The sequence below is a fragment of the Bubalus bubalis genome, chromosome X, assembly GCF_019923935.1.
Source record: "Bubalus bubalis isolate 160015118507 breed Murrah chromosome X, NDDB_SH_1, whole genome shotgun sequence".
Lineage (NCBI taxonomy): Eukaryota > Metazoa > Chordata > Mammalia > Artiodactyla > Bovidae > Bubalus > Bubalus bubalis.
The window spans coordinates 74638433-74661025 of NC_059181.1; the positions used below are offsets into that span (position 1 = coordinate 74638433).

General features: G+C 39.1%; 1 protein-coding gene across 10 annotated transcripts in view; it reads left to right on the top strand.

Moving 5' to 3' along the window:
* Window positions 1–22593, top strand: part of LOC102398822 — a 472058-nt gene that overhangs the window by 50296 nt on the left and 399169 nt on the right. For 7 of the 10 annotated variants that reach the window (XM_044936730.2, XM_025276189.3, XM_025276191.3 and 4 more), the window contains one exon: window positions 44–82. The exons of the other annotated variants lie outside the window; for them this stretch is intronic. In XM_044936730.2, coding sequence (XP_044792665.1) covers window positions 65–82 — 18 coding nt within the window. In that variant the 5' untranslated portion in view covers window positions 44–64. The remainder of the gene's footprint in view (window positions 1–43; window positions 83–22593) is intronic. 10 annotated transcript variants of the gene reach the window in all.

Sequence of the window (22593 nt, forward strand, 5' to 3'; positions counted from 1 at the left end):
TTCCTTTGCTGTATTTTCTTCATAAATTATTTTTCCCCTTTAGGACAAAGTTGAAGAGCAAGCTATGCAAGGAGAAGATCAGGTAAGAAAATAATAGTAATAGCAACAGCAAAATCTATTGAGAAATGTTAAGTAAAAAATAATTTGGTGTAATGCTAAGAACTGAATATGATAAGATGGATATACTCACCTTTATAATTTTATGATTCAAAGTATAGTTACTAAATTGCTTTGGAATTGCTACTATTAACAGCTGCCTGTAATGTGGAACAAAATTGAGTCAAATGGGATCTTTTCTGTACATTAATTACCCAGCTGGAAACATCTGGATGGCTAATTTTCACTTTGCATGGAGACCATTTAAGTTTGTTCTGTAAAAGTTTTAGGACCTCATCTCTTTTGGCTCTGACATTTTAGATGTACTGAGAGTTGGCAACACTATCCTTTCTCTTCTGTACTGTTTAAGCTGTGTGTGTGTGTGATATGGTGTATGATGTCCAAGGTATTGGTGGACTATTATTAGTTATTTTGTGTTTTTGCTAGTGTGTAAGAGCTATTAAACAGTAGGATTTTTTTTTTCATTTTTCATAGGAGGTATACCTGTTTACCAGAGAATTTCTTATGATTGATTTACCATGGTACTAAAGATGTGTCTTACAAATGTGAAAAATTTGCAAGTGAATACACAGAGAGACTGTTAGAATATGGATATATTTCATCAAAGAGATACTAATTTATTAATTTTCAGTCACAGAACATAACAGAAAAATTGTTACATGTAGTTAGCCATGGCAGGTATGGAAAGTGCACTGGGAGATTCATTTGTAAATTTCCTAGTATATATAAACTTAAATTGTTTATGTATGAGTTAACAGTTTATGGATGTTTAAAAAATTTATTGTCATCCTAGGTAGAATATATAAGCACTCAATTATAAAATTTGATGATCACTTATTAGCATTGTATAAGATTGATACTTTGAACCCAGATTTAAATGTAAAGAGTTTCCATTTAGCTAGTTTTAAGCATTAATATGACCTCTCTCTCCTGAGTTCTGAAGTTCTTAGATTCTTTTGAGTTTCCGTATTTTCTGGTTTTAATCCCTTTCAACCTACTGTTGTAGTATATATCTTTGGTGTCTATAGTAGTCCCCAGTAGGAAGATACAAGTATATTCTCAATTGTAAACTAAGTATTGTCTAATTGACAGTTCTCAAGTGAAATTTTATCAAAATACTGTTGAGTTAATCTTATCTTGGACCATCATGGGTGTATAGCAACCTCAGAGAAATCACATGTCTAAACTATTCAGCAGAGTGGTTTCAAATTTAGACTCAAGAGTCAGGGTGCCTGGATTTACATTTCAGATAAAACTTACTGTGACCTTGTGCACTATACTCAACTGCTCACAACTTTCATTGCTTTATCTCCAAAATGGAGATAATGCCAATGCTGAAAACTGTTGTAAATATTGCCAAAGATAATTATCTTTAGTGTTTTTGTATATAGTATTTGGTAAATATTAGCTACAGATGCTATTGGAGAAGGCAATGGCAACCCACTCAAGTGTTCTTGCCTGGAGAATCCTAGGGACGGGGCAGCCTGGTGGGCTGCCATCTTTGGGGTCGCACAGAGTCGGACACGACTGAAGCGACTTAGCAGCAGCAGCTACAGGTGCTATATCTCTTCCTCCTCCTCTTTTTCTTATTTCCACTCCTCTTCCAACTAATTCATATCCTCCTCATTGCTGTTGCTATTGTTGTTGTTATTTTTATGGTTTCCTGGGGTTTCCCAGGTGGCACTAGTGGTAAAGAACCTGCCTGCCAATGCAAGAGACGTAGGAGATGTAAGAGATGCAGGTACTATCCCTGAGTTGGAAAGATACCCTGGAGGAGGGCATAGCAACCTACTCCAGCATTCTTGCCTGGAGAATCCCATGGACAGAGGAGGGAATGGCAGGCTACATTCCATAGCATCTCAAAAGATTCAGACATGACTGAAGTGGCTTAGTACACATGATGGTTTCCTAGCTCTCTGCTCCAAACTATACTGCATAGTTCAGTCAGAAAAATCTTTCCTCAACATTATCTTCAAACATTCCCTTGTGCAAAAAACTGATTAAAATCAGACTGCCAAATCTACTATTAAAAGTCCCTTGTGAATATATTATAATGCCTGTCTGTAATGCCAACTCTCCAGTTCATTTTTCAGTATTCTGAACTTTCCTAATTTATTTCAAGCAATTAAATCCTATTGATGTTGCAGGTGAAAAACAACAGGTGGTAATAATGGAAAGGAGACATCTTGAAAAATTATGATGGTGATAGTAAAAGTAATAATATTAACAGTTTTCACTTGTAAACTGCAGACACTCATATATCAGTAAATATATGTGTTGTGTTAGTTACCCAGTTGTGTTCGACTCTTTGCAACCCCATGGACTGTAGCATGCTGGGCCTCCCTGTCCCTCACCAACTCTTGAAGTTTGCCCAAGTTCATGTCCATTGCATCATTAGTGATGCCATCCAGCCATCTCATCCTCTGATGCCCTCTTCTCCTTCTGCGCTCAATATTTCCCTGCATCAGGGACTTTTCCAGTGAGTTGGCTGTTGAGATCAGGTGACCAAAATACTGGAGCTCCAGCATCAGTCCTTCCGATGAGCATTCAGGGTTGGTTTCTCTTAAGATTGACTGATTTGATCTCTTTGCTGTCCAAGGGACTCTCAGGAGTCTTCCCTAGCACCACAGTTTGAGGGCATCAATTCTTTGGCACTCTGCCTTCTTTATAGTCCAGCTCTCTCAACTGTTTGTGACCACTGGGAAGACTGTAGCCTTGACTATGCTGACCTTTGTCAGCAGAGTAATGTCTGCTTTTCAACACTGTATAGGCTTGTCATAGCTTTCCTGCTGAGAAGCAATCATCTTCTGATTTCATGGCTGGAATCACCTCCACAGTGATTTTAAAGCCAAAGAAGGAGAAATCTGTCACTACTTTCACATTTTCCCCTTCTATTTGCCATAAATTAATGGGACTGGATGCCATTTTCTTAGGTTTTTTTTTTTTTTTTTTTTTTTTTTTTTTTTTTTTTTAATCTTTAGTTTTAAGCCGCCTCTTTCACTCTCCTCCTTCACCCTGATCAAGAGGCTCTTTAGTTCCTCTTCACTTTCTACCATTAGAGTGATATCATCCACATATCTGAGGTTGTTGATGTTTCTCCCACCTATCTTAATTCCATCCTGTAACTCATCTTATCCATCCTGGCATTTCTCATGATGTACTGAGTGAATATGTTAAAGAAACAGGGTGACAGCAGACAGTCTTGTCATACTCTTTTATCAATCCTGAACCAATCAGTTGTTCGAAACAGGGTTCTAACTCTTGCTTCTTGACCTGCATACAGGTTTCTCAGGAGACAGATGAGATGGTCTGGTATTCCCATCTTTAAGAGCTTTCCACAGTTTGTTATGATGCACATAGTCAAAGGGTTTAGCATAATCAATGAACCAGTGATAAATGTTTTTTCTGGAATCCCCTTCTGTTCGGGTTCCCCTGCCTTTTCTAAATTCAGCTTGGATGTCTGGATGTTCTTGGTTCACGTAATGCTGAAGCCTGGCATGCAAGATTTTAAACATGACCTTACTAGCATGGGAGATGAGTGCAATGGTCTGATGGTTAGAAAATTCTTTAGCACTATCCTTCCTGGGAATTGGGATGAGGATTGATCTTTTCCAGTTCTGTGGCCACTGCTGGGTCTTCCAGATTTGCTGACATATTGAGTGCAATACTTTGGTGGCATCATCCTTTAGAGTTTTGAATAGCTCTACTGGAATTCCAACACATCCACTAGCTTTATTAACAGCAGTGCTTCCTAAGGCCCACTTGGCTTCATACTCCAGAATGTCTGGCTCTGGGTGACTGACCACAGCATCATGGTTATCCTGTCCATCAAGATCTTTTTTGTACTGTTCTTCCATGTAATCTTTCCACCATCTATTCTTTCCATCTCTTCTTGATCGCTTCAGCATTTACTAGATCTCTACCATTTCTGTCCTTTATTGTGCCCATCTTTGGGCAAAATGTTCCCTTGATATTTACAGTTTTCCTGAAGAGATCTCTAGTCTTTTCCCTTCTGCTGTTTTCTTCTATTTTTATGCACTGTTCATTGAAGAAGGCCTTCTTGTCTGCTATTCTTTGGAACTCTGCGTTTAGATGCATGAACCTTTTATTTTCTCTCTTACTTTTCTCTTCTTTCTTCTACTATTTGTAAAGCCTCATAAGATAACCACTTGGCATTCTTGCTTTTTCTTTTTCTTTGGAATGGTTTTGTTCACTGCTTCCTGTACAATATTATGGACCTCCATCCATAGTTCTTCAGTTTTTCAAGTGCAGTTTACCATATCTAATCCCTTGAAAAAATATATATGTATGTTTGCATGTAGACTGGTTCCAAATAGGAGAAGGAGTATGTCAAGCCTTTATATTGTCACCCTGCTTATTTAACTTATACGCAGAGTACATCATGAGAAACGCTGGGCTGGAAGAAGCACAAGCTGGAATCAAGATTGCCAGGAGAAATATCAATAACCTCAGATATGCAGATGACACCACCCTTATGGCAGAAAGTGAAGAGGAACTAAAAAGCCTCTTGATGAAGGTAAAAGAGGAGAGTGAAAAAGTTGGCTTAAAGGTCAACATTCAGAAAATGAAGATCATGACATCTGGCCCCATCACTTCATGGGAAATAGATGGGGAAACAGTGGAAACAGTGTCAGACTGTATTTTTCTGGGCTCCAAAATCACTGCAGATGGTGACTGCAGCCATGAAATTAAAAGATGCTTACTCCTTGGAAGGAAAGTTATGACCAACCTAGATAGCATATTAGAAAGCAGAGATATTACTTTCCCAACAAAGGTCCATCTAGTCAAGGCTATGGTTTTTCCAGTGGTCATATATGGATGTGAGAGTTGGACTGTGAAGAAGACTGAGCACCGAAGAATTGATGCTTTTTAACTGTGGTGTTGGAGAAGACTCCTGAGAGTCTCTTGGACTGCAAGGAGATCCAACCAGTCCATCCTAAAGGAGATCAGTCCTGGGTGTTCATAGGAAGGACTGATACTGAGGCTGAAATTCCAGTACTTTGGCCACCTCATTCGAAGAGTTGACTCATTGGAAAAGACCCTGATGCTGGGAAGGATTGGGGGCAGGAGGAGAAGGGGACGACAGAGGATGAGATGGCTGGAGGGCATCACCGACTCGATGGACATGAGTTTGAGTTAACTCCAGGAGTTGGTGATGGACAGGGAGTCCTGACATGGTGCAATTCTTGGGGTCGCAAATAGTCGGACAAGACTGAGCGACTGAACTGAACTGATGTACACTTTTAGATGTACAGAATGCTTTACAGATCCTTTCCTAACTGATATTTTTCAACAGACAAAGGCATAGGATTTCTCTGAAGTGGTAAATATACACAAAAAATATATATGCATATTGGGGTATTATAGAAAATCTTGAGTTTTTTGAGAACAGCATCAGCCTTCTTAGAACAGATTAGTGGATTATGAACTGATGGTTAGTCCTAGTGGTGTACTGGGGACAGGACTCTTCAAATAGTAGTTTGTGAGGAAGGGTCATCCCTAATGAAGAGTTTGAGTGAAGGGATAGGGATTGGAAAGCACAATGTATTTTTGGGAGATAAGAAAAGACCACAGCCTTTCCTATAGGGAAATAAAAGGGGATTAGGCTGGAGAGTCAATGTGGACATCTATAATGCTTTGGATTTCTACTAATGGAAGTTGCCGAGAAGTCAAATTCTAATATAGCGTCTTCAGTTCAGTTCAGTTCAGTCACTCAGTCTTATCCGACTCTTTGCAACCCCATGAATCGCAGCACGCCAGGCCTCCCTGTCCATCACCAACTCCTGGAGTTCACTCAGACTCACGTCCATCGAGTCAGTGATGCCATCCAGCCATCTCATCCTCTGTTGTCCCCTTATCCTCCTGCCCCCAATCCCTCCCAGCATCAGAGTCTTTTCCAATGAGTCAACTCTTTGCATGAGGTGGCCAAAGTACTGGAATTTCAGCTTTATCATCATTCCTTCTAAAGAAATCCCAGGGCTGATCTCTTCAGAATGGACTGGTTGGATCTCCTTGCAGTCCAAGGGACTCTCAAGAGTCTTCTCCCACACCACAGTTCAAAAGCATCAACTGTTCGGCACTCAGCCTTCTTCACAGTCCAGCTCTCACATCCATACATGACCACAGGAAAAACCATAGCCTTGACTGAGTGAGTGAGTGAGTGAAGTCGCTCAGTCATGTCCGACTCTTTGCAACCCCGTGGACTGTAGTCTACCAGGCTTCTCCATCCATGGGATTCTCCAGGCAAGAGTACTGGAGTGGGTTACCATTTCTGGCAAATAATGTCTCTGATTTTGAATATGCTATCTAGGTTGGTCATAACTTTCCTTCCAAGGAGTAAGCGTCTTTTAATTTCATGGCTGCAGTCACCATCTGCAGTGATTTGGAGCCCCCAAAAATAAAGTCTGACACCGTTTCCCCATCTATTTCCCATGAAGTGATGGGAATGGATGCCATGATCTTCGTTTTCTGAATGTTGAGCTTTAAGCCAACTTTTTCACTCTCCTCTTTCACTTTCATCAAGAGGCTTTTTAGTTCCTCTTCACTTTCTGCCATAAGGGTGGTGTCATCTGCACATCTGAGGTTACTGATATTTCTCCCGGCAATCTTGATTCCAGCTTGTGTTTCTTCCAGCCCAGCGTTTCTCATGATGTACTCTGCGTATAAGTTAAATAAGCAGGGTGACAATATACAGCCTTGATGTATTCCTTTTCCTATTTGGAACCAGTCTGTTGTTTCATGTCCAGTTCTGTTGCTTCCTGACCTGCATACAAATTTCTCAAGAGGCAGGTCAAGTGGTCTGGTATTCCCATCTCTTTCAGAATTTTCCACAGTTTATTGTGATCCACACAGTCAAAGGCTTTGGCATAGTCAATAAAGCAGAAATAGATGTTTTTCTGGAACTCTCTTGCTTTTTCCATGATCCAGCGGATGTTGGCAATTTGATCTCTGGTTCCTCTGCCTTTTCTAAAACCAGCTTGAACATCAGGAAGTTCACGGTTCACGTATTGCTGAAGCCTGGCTTGGAGAATTTTGAGCATTACTTTACTAGCGTGTGAGATGAGTGCAATTGTGCAGTAGTTTGAGCATTCTTTGGCATTGCCTTTCTTTGGGATTGGAATGAAAACTGACCTTTTCCAGTCCTGTGGCGACTGCTGAGTTTTCCAAATTTGCTGGCATATTGAGTGCAGCACTTTCACAGCTTCATCTTTCAGGATTTGAAATAGCTCAACTGGAATTCCGTCACCTCCACTAGCTTTGTTCATAGTGATGTTTTCTGCCTAGGTCCAGCCCCGGCTAATCCAGGGTATTCGAAGGGGAGTGGCGTCAGCGACTATTTATTTATTTATTCATCAAAGATATAAAGAATAATAGAATGAGGATAGCTCCGTAGGAAAATTCAGTGGAGAAAAGAAGCTGAGTAGCTTGGTTTACACGGAAAAATCAATACAACCTGTGACACCAGGTTAGTTCTGACCACGGAGGCCATGGGTGCCCTCTTGAATAGCGGAAGGTGCCCCACCTTAGACACCTTCTCGAGTGGGTCTTAGAAGTCCAGGCAAATAAATGGTCGCAGAGGATATCCGCACTCCAGATGGAGACTCAGCTGGAGGTTAAGGAGAAAAATGACATGGGGAGACCAAGCTTTGGGGAGAAAGGCCCGTAGCTTTATTTTCAACAGGGGCTTATATACCCTGTTACACATAGAGGATAATAGGGGATGCAAAGTCAGCAGTCTTTGATCCTTAACAAAAACCAGGGTTTCTTTCCTGCAAATTTATCGTATACAAATGGTTTAGGTGATTTACATCATCTTCTAGCCAGAAGGCCTATTAACATTTTATGACTCTTGACAAAGACTTATCAACAAAGACTTATTTTCTCTAAGAGTAATTATTTTAAGGTTTGGCACCATCTTTCGAAGATAAAATTGCATTCCTATAGGGCGGATGTGTAATGGGTTTACAACAAAGGAAAAGATTTATTACCTTAAGGGTCTAAAATTACTAGCACCAAGGCCACTACTTTTTTTTTCTACATACCAACTATATTAATTAATACACATTCAAGGATACAATACAGGGGATGTGGAAACTTGTCAACAAACATTGGCTCATTAATGAAATCTTTTACTAGTTTTATACTGACAGTTTCTAACTCTCTGAGAGGCTCTAAGCTATTTGAATATCTTAAGCTTGCCGTGCCTCTCGAGGCTGGGAGACTGTAAACAATCGTATGCATAGCTGTAGGTGTCCGGGTAAATTTGTCAGGCGATTTAGAGAGCCTTCTGAGGGGTTTGGATTTAAACACTCCTAATTGCCCAGGAACTTTATTAATTGGAGCTGTAGGTTAACTCTTTGACAGAGAGCGAGATGGTGGTGGGGGACAGCCCCCAGTAAAGTCAGAGGTGAGAGCACAAAGCAATAAAGTAGGCAGACTCTGTTTTTTTTTGGGGTAGATGCTCGAGAATGTCCAGGGGGACTCCTGAGGCTCAATCCCGCCTTTGCGTATGCCGAGCCTCCTTCCTCATGTCCTTTGTCATGAGTGGAATGCCTCACTGGCTCCCGGCAGTTTTCTAAGGCCCACTTGACTTCACATTCCAGGATGTCTGGCTCTAGGTGAGTGATCATACCACTGTGATTATCTGGGTCATGAAGATCTTTTTTGTACAGTTCTTCAGTGTATTCTTGCCACCTCTTCTTAATATCTTCTGCTTCTGTTAGGTCCATACCATTTCTGTCCTTTATCGAGCCCATCTTTGCATGAAATGTTCCCTTGGTATCTCTAATTTTCTTGAAGAGATCTCTAGTCTTTCCCATTCTGTTGTTTTCCTCTATTTCTTTGCATTGATCACTGAAGAAGGCTTTCTTATCTCTTCTTGCTATTCTTTGGAACTGCATTCAGATGCTTATATTTTTCCTTAAAGATCCAAAGGGGCTACCTTTGGAGTTGTGTACAATGTCATTAGGTTCCTTTCTCCTCAAATTTTGGTTATATTTTACTTCATAGATAAGCAAAAAGAACATGATTACCTTTGCCTTTGTCACATGTCAAAACAAATAGGATTCTCATTACCCGTGGATATTATGCCTTTTTATATGCCAAGAATTTGCATTTACTCTTTTCTGCATCTGTATACCAAAGTCTAAATTTTTAGGTACATTGAATGAAAAATAATGAAAAGATGAAATGATTAGATAGTGGTATGCTGGTAAATGTTTAACAACTCTGGCTGTGTGGAAAAAAACAGACATGAAATATGTAGATAGACAGATATAGAATATTTTAATAAATATGGACATTATGTTACATGTATATTACTGATACTAGATATATGTAGCACATAATTTACAAATAATAATAAAATAGGCATTATTTTTTACAGTAAATTCCTTGTAACTAATTGATTTTCAGAAAATGCTGTCATTGATTTTTGATGAGTTCTTATACTGTAGCAAGCTATATTTGCAATTAAGAAAAGAATGAAATTTCACTGTGAAAGTTAGGTGATTTTCTGTTTATGTTAATGACAAAGTTGAAGCAGTGAATATTTGTATTAAGAGTTCACACTTTCATCAATATTATGAAATCCTTCTGTATTAAATTTAATTTTTTTAGATTGGAGGATAATTGCTTTATATTATGTTGGTATCTGCCAAACATCAACATGAATAAGCCATAGGTATACATATATCCCCTCCCTCTTAAACCTCCCTCCCATCTCCCACTCCATCACAGCTCTCTAGGTTGTCACAGAGTACTCGGTTTGAGCTCCCTGCATGGTACAGCAAATTCCCACTGGCTATCTATTTTACATATGGTAATGTATATGTTGCAAAGCTACTTTCTCTATTCATCCCGACCTCTCCTTCCCACACTGCGTCCACAAGTCTGTTCTCTGTGTCTGTGTCTCCAGTGCTGCTCTGCAAATAGGTTTCAATCATTAGTACCATCTTTCTAGATTCCACATATATGTGTTAGTATGCAATATTTGTTTTTTCTGACTTTCTTCATCTGTATGATAGATTCTAGGTTCATCTACCTCATTAGAACTGACTCAAATGTGTTCTTTCTATGGCCAAGTAATATTCCGTTGTATACATGTACCACATCTCTTTTATATTTACTTATTTATTTTTAATTGGAGGATCATAACTTTACAATATTGTGGTGATTTTTGCCATACATCAACATGAATTGGACATAGGTATACCTGTGTCCCCTCCCTCTTGATACCAGGTCCCATCCCCGCCCCCCGCCCCCCATTCCCTCTAAGTTGTCACAGAGCACTGGCTTTGGGCTCCCTGTCTACATCAAACTCCACTGTCTATCTATTTTATATATGGTAAAGTATATATTTCAATGCTCAAATCATCCCACCATCTCCTTACCCCCACTGTGTCCAAAAGTCTGTTCTTTATGTCTGTGTCTCCTTTGCTGCTCTGCACATAGGATCGTCAGTACTGTCTTTCTAGATTCCATAAATATGTGTTAATAGATGATATTTGTTTTTCTTCTTTCTGACTTACTTCACTCTGTGTAATAGGCTCTAGGTAAATCCACCTCATTAGAACTGACTCAAATGCATTCCTTTTTATAACTGAGTAATAGTACACTGTGTATATATACAACAACTTCCTTATACATTTGTCTGTTGATGGACATCTAGGTTGCTTCTATGTCTTAGCTACTGTAAATAGTGCTGCAATGAACTTTGGGGTACATATGTCATTTTAAATTATGGTTTCCTCAGAGTATATGCCCAGTAGTGGGATTACTGAGTCATATAGTAGTTTTATTCATAGATTTTTAAGGAATCTCCATGCTCTTCTCCATAGTGGTTGTATCATTTTGCATACCTATCAAACACATAAGAGAGTTCCCTTTTCTCCACACTCTCTCCAGCATTTATTGTTTGTAGGCTTTTTGATGATGGCCATTCTGACCAACGAGAGTTGATACTTCATTGTAGTTTTGATTTGCATTTCTCTAATAATGAGCAATGTTGAGCATCTTTTCATATGTTTGTTAGCCATCTGTATGTCTTCTTTGGAGAAATGTCTCTTTAGGTCCTCTGCCCACTCTTTCATTGGGTTGTTTGTTTTTCTGTTATTGAGTTGCATCATCTGGTTGTATATTTTGGAGTTTAGTCCTATGCCAGTTGTTTCATTTGCTGTTATTTTCTCCCAGTCTGAGAGTTGTCTCTTCACCTTATTTATTCTTTTGCTGTTCAAAAGCTTTTAAATTTATTTTGGTCCCATTTATTTATTTTTGTTTTTATTTCCATTACTCTAGGAGATGGGTCATAGAGGATGTTGCTGTTGATTTATGTCAAGGAGTGCATTGCCTGTGTTTTCTTCTAAGAGCTTTATAGTTTCTGGCCTTACACTTAAGTCTTTAATCCATTTTGAGTTTATTTTCGAGTATGGTATTAGGAGGGGTACTAGTTTCATTCTTTTACATGTAGCTGTCCAGTTTCCCTGGCACCAGTTCGTGAAGAGGCTGTCTTTTCTCCATTGTATATTTTTGCCTCCTTTGTAAAACATAAGGTGTCTGTAGGTGTGTGGTTTTATCGCTGGGCTTTCTACCTTGTCCAACAGTCTATATTTCTGGTTTATTGCCAGTACCATACTGTCTTGTTAACTGTAACTTTGTAGTATAGTCTGAATTGAGGAAGGTTGATTCCTTCAGCTCTTTTTCTTTCTCAAGATTGCTTTTGCTCTGCAAATCCTTTTGTGTTTCCGAAAAATTGTTAAAATTTTTTGTTCTAGTTCTGCTAAAAATACCATTAGTAGTTTGATAGGGATTGCATTGAATCTGTAGATTGCTTTGGGTAATACATTAATTTGACAATATTGATTCTTCCAGTCAAAGAACATGGTATATCTCTCCATCTGTTTGTGTTATCTTTGATTAATTTCATCAGTGTCTCATAGTTTTCTGCATATAGGTTTTTGTCTCTTCTGGTAGGTCTATTCCTAGGTATTTTATTCTTTGTTGTTGTTGTTGTAATGGTGAATGGGATATTTCCTTAATTTTTCTTTATGAGGTTTCAATGTTAGTGTGTAGGAAAGCAAGGGATTTCTGTGTATTAATTTTATAATCCTGCAACTTTACTAAATTCACTGATTAACTCTAGTAGTTTTCTGGTGGCATTTTTTAGGTTTTCTATGTATAGAATCATGTCATCTGCAAACAGTGAGAGTTTTACATCTTGTTTTCCAATATGCATTCCTTTTTATTTATTTATTTTTTTCCTCTGATTATTGTGGCTAGGACTGCCAAAACTATGTTGAATAATAGTGGAAAGAGTGACTTTTTCCTAATCTTAGAGAAAATGTTTTCAGTTTTTTTACCATTGAGAATCATGTTTGCTATGGGCTTGTATACATGGCCTTTAGTATGTTGAAGTTTGTTCCTTCTATGCCTACTTTATGGATAGCTTTATCATAAATGTGTATTGAATTTTGTCAAAATCTTTCTCTGCATCTATTGAGAGATCACATGATTTTTGTCTTTCAGCTTGTTAATATGGTGTATTGCATTGATTGATATGCATATATTGAAGAACCCTTGCATCCCTGGGATAAAGCCCACTTTATCATGATGTATGATCCTTTTTTCATGTGTTATTGGATTCTGTTTGCTAGAATTTTGTTTAAGATTTTTGAGTCTGTGTTCATCAGTGATGTTGGCCTCTAATTTTCTTTTTTGTGACATCTTTTTATGGTTTTGGTATCAGTGTGATGGTGGCCTTGTAGAATTAGTTTGGGAGTTTTCCTTCCTCTGCAATATTCTGGAAGAGTTTGAGTATGCTAGTTGATAGATCTCTAAGCTTTTGGTAGAATTCGCTCATGAAGCTATCTGGTCCTGGTCTTTTGTTTGTCTTCTGTGCTTGTGATTGGTTTATGCATGTTTTCTGTGTCTTTCTGATTCAGTTTTGGAAGTTTATACTTTTCTAAGAATTTGTCCATTTCTTCCAGTTTGTCCATTTTATTGGCATAAAGGTGCTCATAGTGTTCCCTTACGAGCCTTTGCATTTCTGCTTTGTCTAATGTAACTTCTCCTTTTTCATTTATATTATTGATTTGAGTCTCCTCCCTTTTCTTCTTGATGAGTCTGGATAGTGGCTTGCCAATTTTATTTATCTTTTCAAGAACCAGGTTTTAGTTTTATTGATCTGTGCTATTGTCTCCTTCATATCTTTTTCATTTACTTCTGTGCTGATCTTTATAATTTCTTTCCTTTTATTGACTTTGGGATATTTTGTTCTTATTTTCTAGTTGCTTTAGGTGTAAGGTTAGGATATTTATTTGATTTCTTTCTTGTTTCTTGAGGTATGCTTGCATTGCTATTACCTCCCCCCTTAGGACTACTTTTAATACATCCCATAGATTTTGAGTTCTCATTGTCATTTGATTCTAGGTATTTTTTTTTTTTATTTCCTCAGTGAACTTTTGGTTATTCAGAAGCATATTTTTACTCTCCATGTGTTTGACTTTTTAATGTCTTTTTTTTCACCCTGTAGTTATCTAATCTAACAGCTTTGTGGTCAGAAAAGATGTTTGAAATGATTTATTTATTTATTTTAATTTATCAGGGTTTGATTTGTGACCAAGGTGTTATCCATCCTGGAGAGTGTTTCATGTGCACTTGAGAAAACAGTGAAATCTACTCTTTTTTTTTTTGGATGGAATGCCCTGTAGATATCATTTAAGTTCAACTGACCCAATATATTGTTTAAAGTTTGTGTTTCCTTATTAATATTCTGTCTATGTGATCTGTTCATTTGTGTGAGTGGAGTGTTAGAGTCCTTGACTATTATTGTGTTAATGTTTATTTCCCATTTATTAGTCATTAGCATTTGCCTCATGTATTGTGGTGCTCCTATGTTGAGTGCATATGTATTTATAATTCTTATAGCTTCTTCTTTGATTGATTTCTTGACCATTATATAGTGTCCTTCCTTCTCTCCTGTAATGGTCTTTATTTTAAAGCCTGTTTTATCTGATATGAGTATTCCTGCTCCCACTTTCTTTTGATTTCCATTTGCATGAAGCATCTTTTTCAGCTCATCACTTTCAATCTGTGTGTGTCCCTAGGTCTCAGGTGGGTCTCTTGTAGACAGCATATATATGGGTATTGATTTTTTATCCATTCAGCTAGTCTGGGTCTTTTGGTTGGAGCATTTAATCTATTTGCATTCGAGGTAGTTATTGATATGTATGATCCTATTACCATCTACTTTATTGTTTGAGGTTCGTTTTTGTAGGCCTTTACTTTCTCTTGTGTTTCCCGTATAGAAAAGTTCTTTTAGCATTTGCTGTAAAGCTGGTTTAGTGGTGCTAAATTCTCTTAACTTTTGCTTGTCTGTAAAGCTTTTGATTTCTCCTTTGAATCTGAATGAGATCCTTTCTGAATAGAGTAATCTTGATTGTAGGTTTTTTCCTTTCATCAGTTTAAGCATATCCTGCTACTCCATTCTGGCCTTCAGAGTTTCTGTTGGAAAATGAGCTCTTAGCCTGATGGGGATCCCCTTGTGTGTTGTTTGTTGCTTTTCCCTTGCTGCTTATATTCGTTCTTTGTGTTTGATTTTCATTAGTTTGATTAATATGTGTTTTGGCATGTTTATCCTGTATGGACCTCTATAGGCTTTCTGGACTTGGGTGGCTATTTCCTTTCCCATGTTAGGGAAATTTTTCAACTATAATCTCTTGAAATATCTTCTCACACCCTTTCTTTTTCTCTCTTTCTTCTGGGAGCAATATAATTTGAATGTTGGTGTGCTTAGTGTTGTTCCAGAGGCCTCTGAGACTGTCCTCATTTCTTTTTATTCTTTTTTCATTATTCTACTCTGCTTCAGTTATTTCCACCATTCTATCTTTCAGCTCACTTACCTGTTCCTCTGCCTCAGTTATCTGCCACTGGCTCCCTCTAGTGTATTTTTAATTTCAGTTATTGAGTTGTTCATTGATGATTGTCTCTTTATTTTTTCTAGAATCTTTTAAAACATTTTTTGTATCGTCTTCATCCATGCCGCCAATCTATTTTTCTGTGCCTCCATTTTATTTCCAAGATTATGGATCATCTTTACTATCATTGCTCTGAATTCTTTTTCAAGTAGATTGCCTGTTTCCTCTTCATTTTTTTTTTTTTTTTTTTTTGGTCTTGTGGTTGTTTACCATTTTCCTCCATCTGCTGCATGTTTGTCTTTCAGTTTGTTTACTTTACTATGTTTGAGGTCTCCTTTACGCAGGCTGGTAGGTCATTGTTCCTCTTAATTGTGAATTCTACTCTCCATGGGTGAAGTTGGACCAGTGCTTTGTGAAAGTTTTCTGGTTGGTGAAGGTTTGTGCCTGTGTTCTGGTGGATGAAGATGGGTCTTGTCTTTCTGAAGGGCAGTTCTGTGTCCAATACTGTGGTTTGGAGTGTCTGTGGGCTTGATATGGCTTTAGGCAGCCTGTCTATTGATGTTCACAGTTGTTCCTGTTTTGCTGAAGGATTGGTGTGAGGTGTTCAGTGCTGGAGCTTGCTGGCCTTTGGAGGAGGATTGGTCTTAGTGTTAAGATGGAGGCCTTTGGGAGATCTTTCATCAATTAATGTTTCATGAGGTCAGGAGTTCTCTGGTTGTCCAAAGTCCTGGACTTGGATCTCCCACCTCAGGGTTTGGGCATGTCCCCTTGCTGTAATACCAAGACTTCACAGGACACTCAGCACAGAAGACAAAACCCCAAGACTAATGGTGAAAACAACACTCAGCAACCAAGAACACCCAAAGAAATTCACACACTTACAAAGAGAAACAAGAGAGATAAAAGAGAATATAAAAAATATATAAAAATAAGAGTCAAAAAAGAAATGGCAATTAATCCAAAAGAGATACTTATAAGTAAAAATGAATATTAAAACTATACTAGCAAAAATACAAAATCAATAGCATGTGGAAAAATACAATGTAACTAAAGAGTACTATAAAAAAGGAAAATAAAATGAATTTACTTAAAAAATAAAATGTTTTTTAAAAAGGACACAGGTTATTAAAATAAAAATTAAAGGAGTAATAAATAATGAACAGCATTAGAATATGAAAAAGAAGAAAAAATATATGGAAAGTTTTAATAAGAAGAATGTCCTTGTGACTTTTCTATTGACCTTTCCACACAGTGTGCTCCAGTCAATATGCATTGGAGAAGGAAATAGCAACCCACTCCAGTGTTCTTGCCTGGAGAATCCCAGGGACGGGGGGGGCCTGGTGGGCTGCCGTCTATGGGGTCACACAGAGTTGGACATGACTGAAGCGACTTAGCAGCAGCATGCCTGTTTGTAGGCCACCCTCAGGTGTCTGTTCCCTTCCCAGACACAAGGGGGCGGAAGTAGCAGCTTATTAGGGCTCATTTGTTCAGTTGGGCAGGGAAGAGAGGTATGGCAGACACAGTTGGGGTTGAGAGAAGTGCCTGCTGTGGTCAAGACTGCGGGAGTTTGCCAATCTGAGGCAGATGGTGGGCTTTCTCAGGACAGGTGGCCCTGGATTTTGGGTTATTCAGTAGAGTCAAGCTGCTCAGGCTCCCAGGAAGGTGTGGCCAGCGACTTGTGGCCAATCACAGCTTGGTGGTAGCTATAACCCCTAGGAATGAGATCGTGGTGGCCTCCTGTCCTCCACCTCTGGCACCCATGCAGGCCTTAGCAGAAATCTAGCTTTCACGTTCTCCTCTCTAGTATTGCAAACTGCAGTTGCATCTAGTTCCACCTTTAGCATTCTTGGAGGACTTTCTACTTCTGGAGCTGCAGAGTGCATCTGGCTTGCCCCACTTACTGTACTTGAGAAGGTGGGGTCCTGCATTCTCCAAGTGTGTGGAGTTAGAGCATTCCCACTGCAATGATCCCTAGCCTCTCTAGCTGGCCCAGGCATTTCCCTGGACTCCCTCACCTGTGTCGTACTAGCCCCCTCAAAATATCTTTAAGGCAACCAATCCTGGTCATGTAAGCCACTTATTATCTGGGAAGTGCTCTTTGGCAATTATTTCTTTAGTGAATTCTCTCCATTTTGTCTTGCAACCACCTGTAGCTGTGTTTCCCTCTGAAATTCCGAAGCTCCTCACTGACCCCACCCGTGAAGGGGTTTCCAAATGTGAGGAAATATTTCCTCCTTCAGGACTTCCTCCCTAGGATGCAGGTCCCTATTCCAAAATTCTTTTCCTATTTTTAATCTGTTTCTTTTGCTGTGCCTCATTCTGAGGCCATTGGTTTGCCTTTTCAGAAGTCTGGGGTCTTCTGCCAGAGTTCAGAAAACATTCTGTAAATGTTGTTCCACATTAAGATGGACTTTTTATATATTTGTGTGGTGAAGGTGATCTCCCCATCTTATTCTTCTGCCATCTTGAACGTCCTTTAGAATTCCTTCTTTGTTGAATCACATGATAGATTTTTAAACTCAAATAATATTTATTTAACTTTTTATTCCATTCACAGTACAATGGCTGCCAACATGACAGTCACATTTCCAAGCTTAATCTTCACTGTTGACATTTCTTCATCACTTTCACAAATCTGAATTGTGAACAAAGCAATAGATCAGGGCTTGATTTGTAGAATCAGAAATCTTTCTATTTCCATTGTGAAAATATTCCCTCTATGGCTCAATCTACCAACATGATGGAGCTAGGAAGAAATGTACAGTACCACATCATCATACACATACAATACAATAAATGTAAATACTCAAGAGGACAGGTATAGTAAAGTGTGGTACAATAACAAAGAGATGGTGAATTTTGAACATTTATTACTTTGTTTTTAACATTATTTACTTATTTATACATTTATTTAATTATATTTAATAATGCCTGTGTTTAACAATGAACTTGCAAAATTCCTGACAATTTATTGATTGCCTCTAGCAATCCAGTTTTAATGCACCATGGAAAAATGTCATTGCTTCATTAAAAATGTGTAAAGGATCCTGGGTGTTAACAAGCATGTTTTTATTGAGATATAATTGACATAGGATTGTGTAAGTTTATGGAGTGCAAGGTGTTGATTTGATACATTTATGTATTGCAGTATGGTTACCAGTGCAGTGTTAGCTAATGCCTGTTTCATGTCAGACAATTATTTATGTCTGTGTGTGATGACAACATTTAAGATCTACTCTCTTAGCAACTTTGAAGTGTATAGTCTAGTCTCTTACCAACTTCGAAGTGTTTAGTACAGTATTGTTAACTAAAACCAGGATGATGTACATTAGAGCTCCAGAGCTTCAGTTCAGTTCAGTCGCTCAGTCGTGCCCTACTCTTTGTGACCCCATGAATCGCAGCATGCCAGGCCTCCCTGTCCATCACCAACTCCCGGAGTTCATCACACTCATGTCCATTGAGTCGGTGATGCCATCCAGCCATCTCATCCTCTGTCATCCCCTTCTCCTCCTGCCCCCAATCCCTCCCAGCATCAGGGTCTTTTCCAATGAATCAACTCTTCGCATGAGGTGGCCAAAGTACTAGAGTTTCAGCTTTAGCATCATTTCTTCCAAAGAAATCCCAGGGCTGATCTCCTTCAGAATAGACTGGTTGGATCTCCTTGCAGTCCAAGGGACTCTAAAGAGTCTTCTCCAACACCACAGCTCAAAAGCATCAATTCTTTGGTGCTCAGCTTTCTTCACAGTCCAACTCTCACATCCGTACATGACCACAGGAAAAACCATAGCTTTGACTAGATGGACCTTTGTTGGCAAAGTAATATCTCTGCTTTTCAATATGCTATCTTGGTTGTTCATAACTTTTCTTCCAAGGAGTAAGCATCTTTTAATTTCATGGCTGCAGTCACCATCTGCAGTGATTTGGAAGCCCAGGAAAATAAAGTCTGACATTGTTTCCACTTTTTCCCCATCTATTTCCCATGAAGTGATGGGACCAGATGCCATGATCTTCGTTTTCTGAATGTTGAACTTTAAGCCAACTTTTTCACTCTCCTCTTTCACTTTCATCAGGAGGCTTTTTAGTTCCTCTTCACTTTCTGCCATAAGGGTGGTGTCATCTGCATATCTGAGGTTATTGATATTTCTCCCGGCAATCTTGATTCCAGCTTATGCTTCTTCCAGCCCAGCGTTTCTCATGATGTACTCTGCATATAAGTTAAATAAGCAAGGTGACAATATACAGCCTTGACATATTCCTTTTCCTATTTGGAACCAGTCCGTTGTTCCATGTCCAGTTCTAACTGTTGCCTCCTGACCTGCATACAGATTCCTCAAGAGGCAGGTCAGGTGGTCTGGTATTCCCATCTCTTTCAGGATTTTCCACAGTTTATTGTGATCCACACAGTCAAAGGCTTTGGCATAGTCAATAAAGCAGAAATAGATGTTTTTCTGGAACTCTCTTGTTTTTTCTATGATCCAGCGAATGTTGGCAATTTGGTCTCTGGTTCCTCTATCTTTTATAAAACCAGGTTGAACATGTGGAAGTTCATGGTTCACGTATTGCTGAAGCCTGGCTTGGAGAATTTTGAGCATTACTTTACTAGCATGTGAGATGAGTGCAATTGTGCAGTAGTTTGAGCATTCTTTGGCATTGCCTTTCTTTGGGATTGGAATGAAAACTGACCTTTTCCAGTCATGTGGCCACTGCTGAGTTTTCCAAATTTGCTAGCAGATTGAGTGCAGCACTTTCACAGCATCATCTTTCAGGATTTGAAATAGCTCAACTGGAATTCTATCACCTCCACTAGCTTTGTTTGTAGTGGTGCTCTCTAAGGCCCACTTGACTTCACATTCCAGGATATCTGGCTCTAGGTCAGTGATCACACCATCGTGATTATCTTGGTCATGAAGATCTTGTTTTGTACAGTTCTTCTGTGTATTCTTGCCATCTCTTCTTAATATCTTCTGCTTCTGTTACGTCCATACCATTTCTGTCCTTTATCGAGCCCATCTTTGTATGAAATATTCCTTTGGTATCTGATTTTTTTGAAGAAATCGCTAGTCTTTCCCATTCTGTTGTTTTCCACTATTTATTTGCATTGATCACTGAAGAAGGCTTTCTTATATCTTCTTGCTATTCTTTGGAACTCTGCATTCAGATGTTTATATCTTTCCTTTTCTCCTTTGCTTTTCACTTCTCTTCTTTTCACAGCTATTTGTAAGGCCTCCCCAGACAGCCATTTTGCTTTTTTGCATTTCATTTCCATGGGGATGGTCTTGATCCCTGTCTCCTGTACAGTGTCACGAACCTCATTCCATAGCTCATCAGGCACTCTATCTATCAGATCTAGGCCCTTAAATCTATTTCTCACTTCCACTGTATAATCATAGGGGATTTGATTTAGGTCATACCTGAATAGTCGAGTGGTTTTCCCTTCTTTCTTCAATTTAAGTCTGAATTTGGCAATAAGGAGTTCATGGTCTTAGCCACAGTCAGCTCCTGGTCTTGTTTTTGCTGACTGTATAGAGCTTCTCCATCTTTGGCTGCAAAGAATATAATCAATCTGATTTCAGTGTTGACCATCTGGTGATGTCCATGTATAGAGTCTTCTCTTGTGTTGTTGGAAGAGGGTGTTTGTTATGACCAGTGCATTTTCATGGCAAAACTCTGTCAGTCTTTGCCCTGCTTCATTCTGTATTCCAAGGCCAAATTTGCCTGTTACTCCAGGTGTTTCCTGACTTACTATTTTTGCATTCCAGTCCCCTGTAATGAAAAGGACATCTTTTTTGAGTGTTAGTTCTAAAAATCTTGTAGGTCTTCATAGAACCATTCAACTTCAGCTTCTTCAGCATTACTGGTTGGGGAATAGACTTGGATTACTGTAATATTGAATGGTTTGCCTTGGAAATGAACAGAGATCATTCTGTCTTTTTTGAGATTGCATCCAAGTATTGCATTTTGGACTCTTTTGTTGACCATGATGGCTACTCCATTTCTTCTGAGGGATTCCTGCCTGCAGTAGTAGATATAATGGTCATCTGAGTTAAATTCACCCTTTCCAGTCCATTTCAGTTCAATGATTCCTAGAATGTCGACATTCTCTCTTGTCATCCCGTGTTTGACCACTTCCAATTTGCCTTGATTCATGGACCTGACATTCCATGTTCCTATGCAGTATTGCTCTTTACAGCATTGGACCTTGCTTCTATCACCAGTCACATCCACAGCTGGGTATTCTTTTTGCTTTGGCTCCATCCCTTCATTCTTTCTGGAGTTATTTCTCCACTGATATCCAGTAGCATATTGGGCACCTACTGACCTGGGGAGTTTCTCTCAGTGTGTCCAATTATTTGCCACCCCATGAAATGCAGGACACCAGGCCTCCCTATCCATCACCAACTCCCAAACTTTACCCAAACTCATGTTCATTGAGTCGATGATGCCATCCAACCATCTCCTCTGCCATCCTCTTTTCCTCCTGCCTTCAATCTTTCCCAGCATCAGGGTCTTTTCAGATGAGACAGCTCTGCATCAGGTGGCAAAACTGTTGGAGTTTCAGCTTCAGCATCAGTCTTTCCAAAGAATATTCAGGATTGATTTTCTTCAGGATGGACTGGTTGGATCTCCTTGCATTCCCAGGGACTCTTAAGAGTCTTCTCCAAAACCACAGTTCAAAAGCATGAATTCTTTGGTGCTCAGCTTTCTTTATAGTCCAACTCTCACATTTATACATGAGTATTTGAAAAACCATAGCTTCGACTAGATGGACCTTTGTTGACAAAGTAATGTATCTGCTTTTTAATATGCTGTCTAGGTTGGCCATAACTTTCCTTCCAGGGAGTAAGACTCTTCTAATTTCATGGCTGGATTCACCATCTGCATTGATTTTGGAGCCCAGAAAAATAAAGTCTGTGACCATTTTCACTGTTGCCCATCTATTTGTCATGAAATGATGGGACCAGATGCCATGATCTTATTTTTCTGAATGTTGAGTTTTAAGCCAACTTTCTCACTCTCCTCTTTCACTTTCATCAAGAGGCTTTTTAGTTCCTCTTCACTTTCTGCCATAAGGGTGGTGTCATCTGCATATCTGAGGTTATTGATATTTCTCCCAGCAATCTTGATTCCAGCTTGTGCTTCATCCAGCCCAGCGTTTCTCATGATGTACTCTGCACTTAAGTTAAATAAGCAGGGTGACAATATACAGCCTTGACATATTCTTTTTCCTATTTGGAACCAGTCTGTTTTTCCATGTCCAGTTCTAGCTTTTGCTTCCTGACGTGCATAGAGGTTTCTCAAGGGGCAGGTCAGGTGGTCTGGTATTCCCAACTCTTTCAGAATTTTCCACAGCTTATTGTGATCCACACAGTCAAAGGCTTTGGCATAGTCAATAAAGTAGAAATAGATGTTTTCTGGAACTCTCTTGCATTGTCGATGATCCAGCAGATGTTGGCAATTTGATCTCTGGTTGCGCTAAAACCAGCTTAAACATCTGGAAGTTCACAGTTCATGTATTGTTGATGCCTGGCTTGGAGAATGTTGA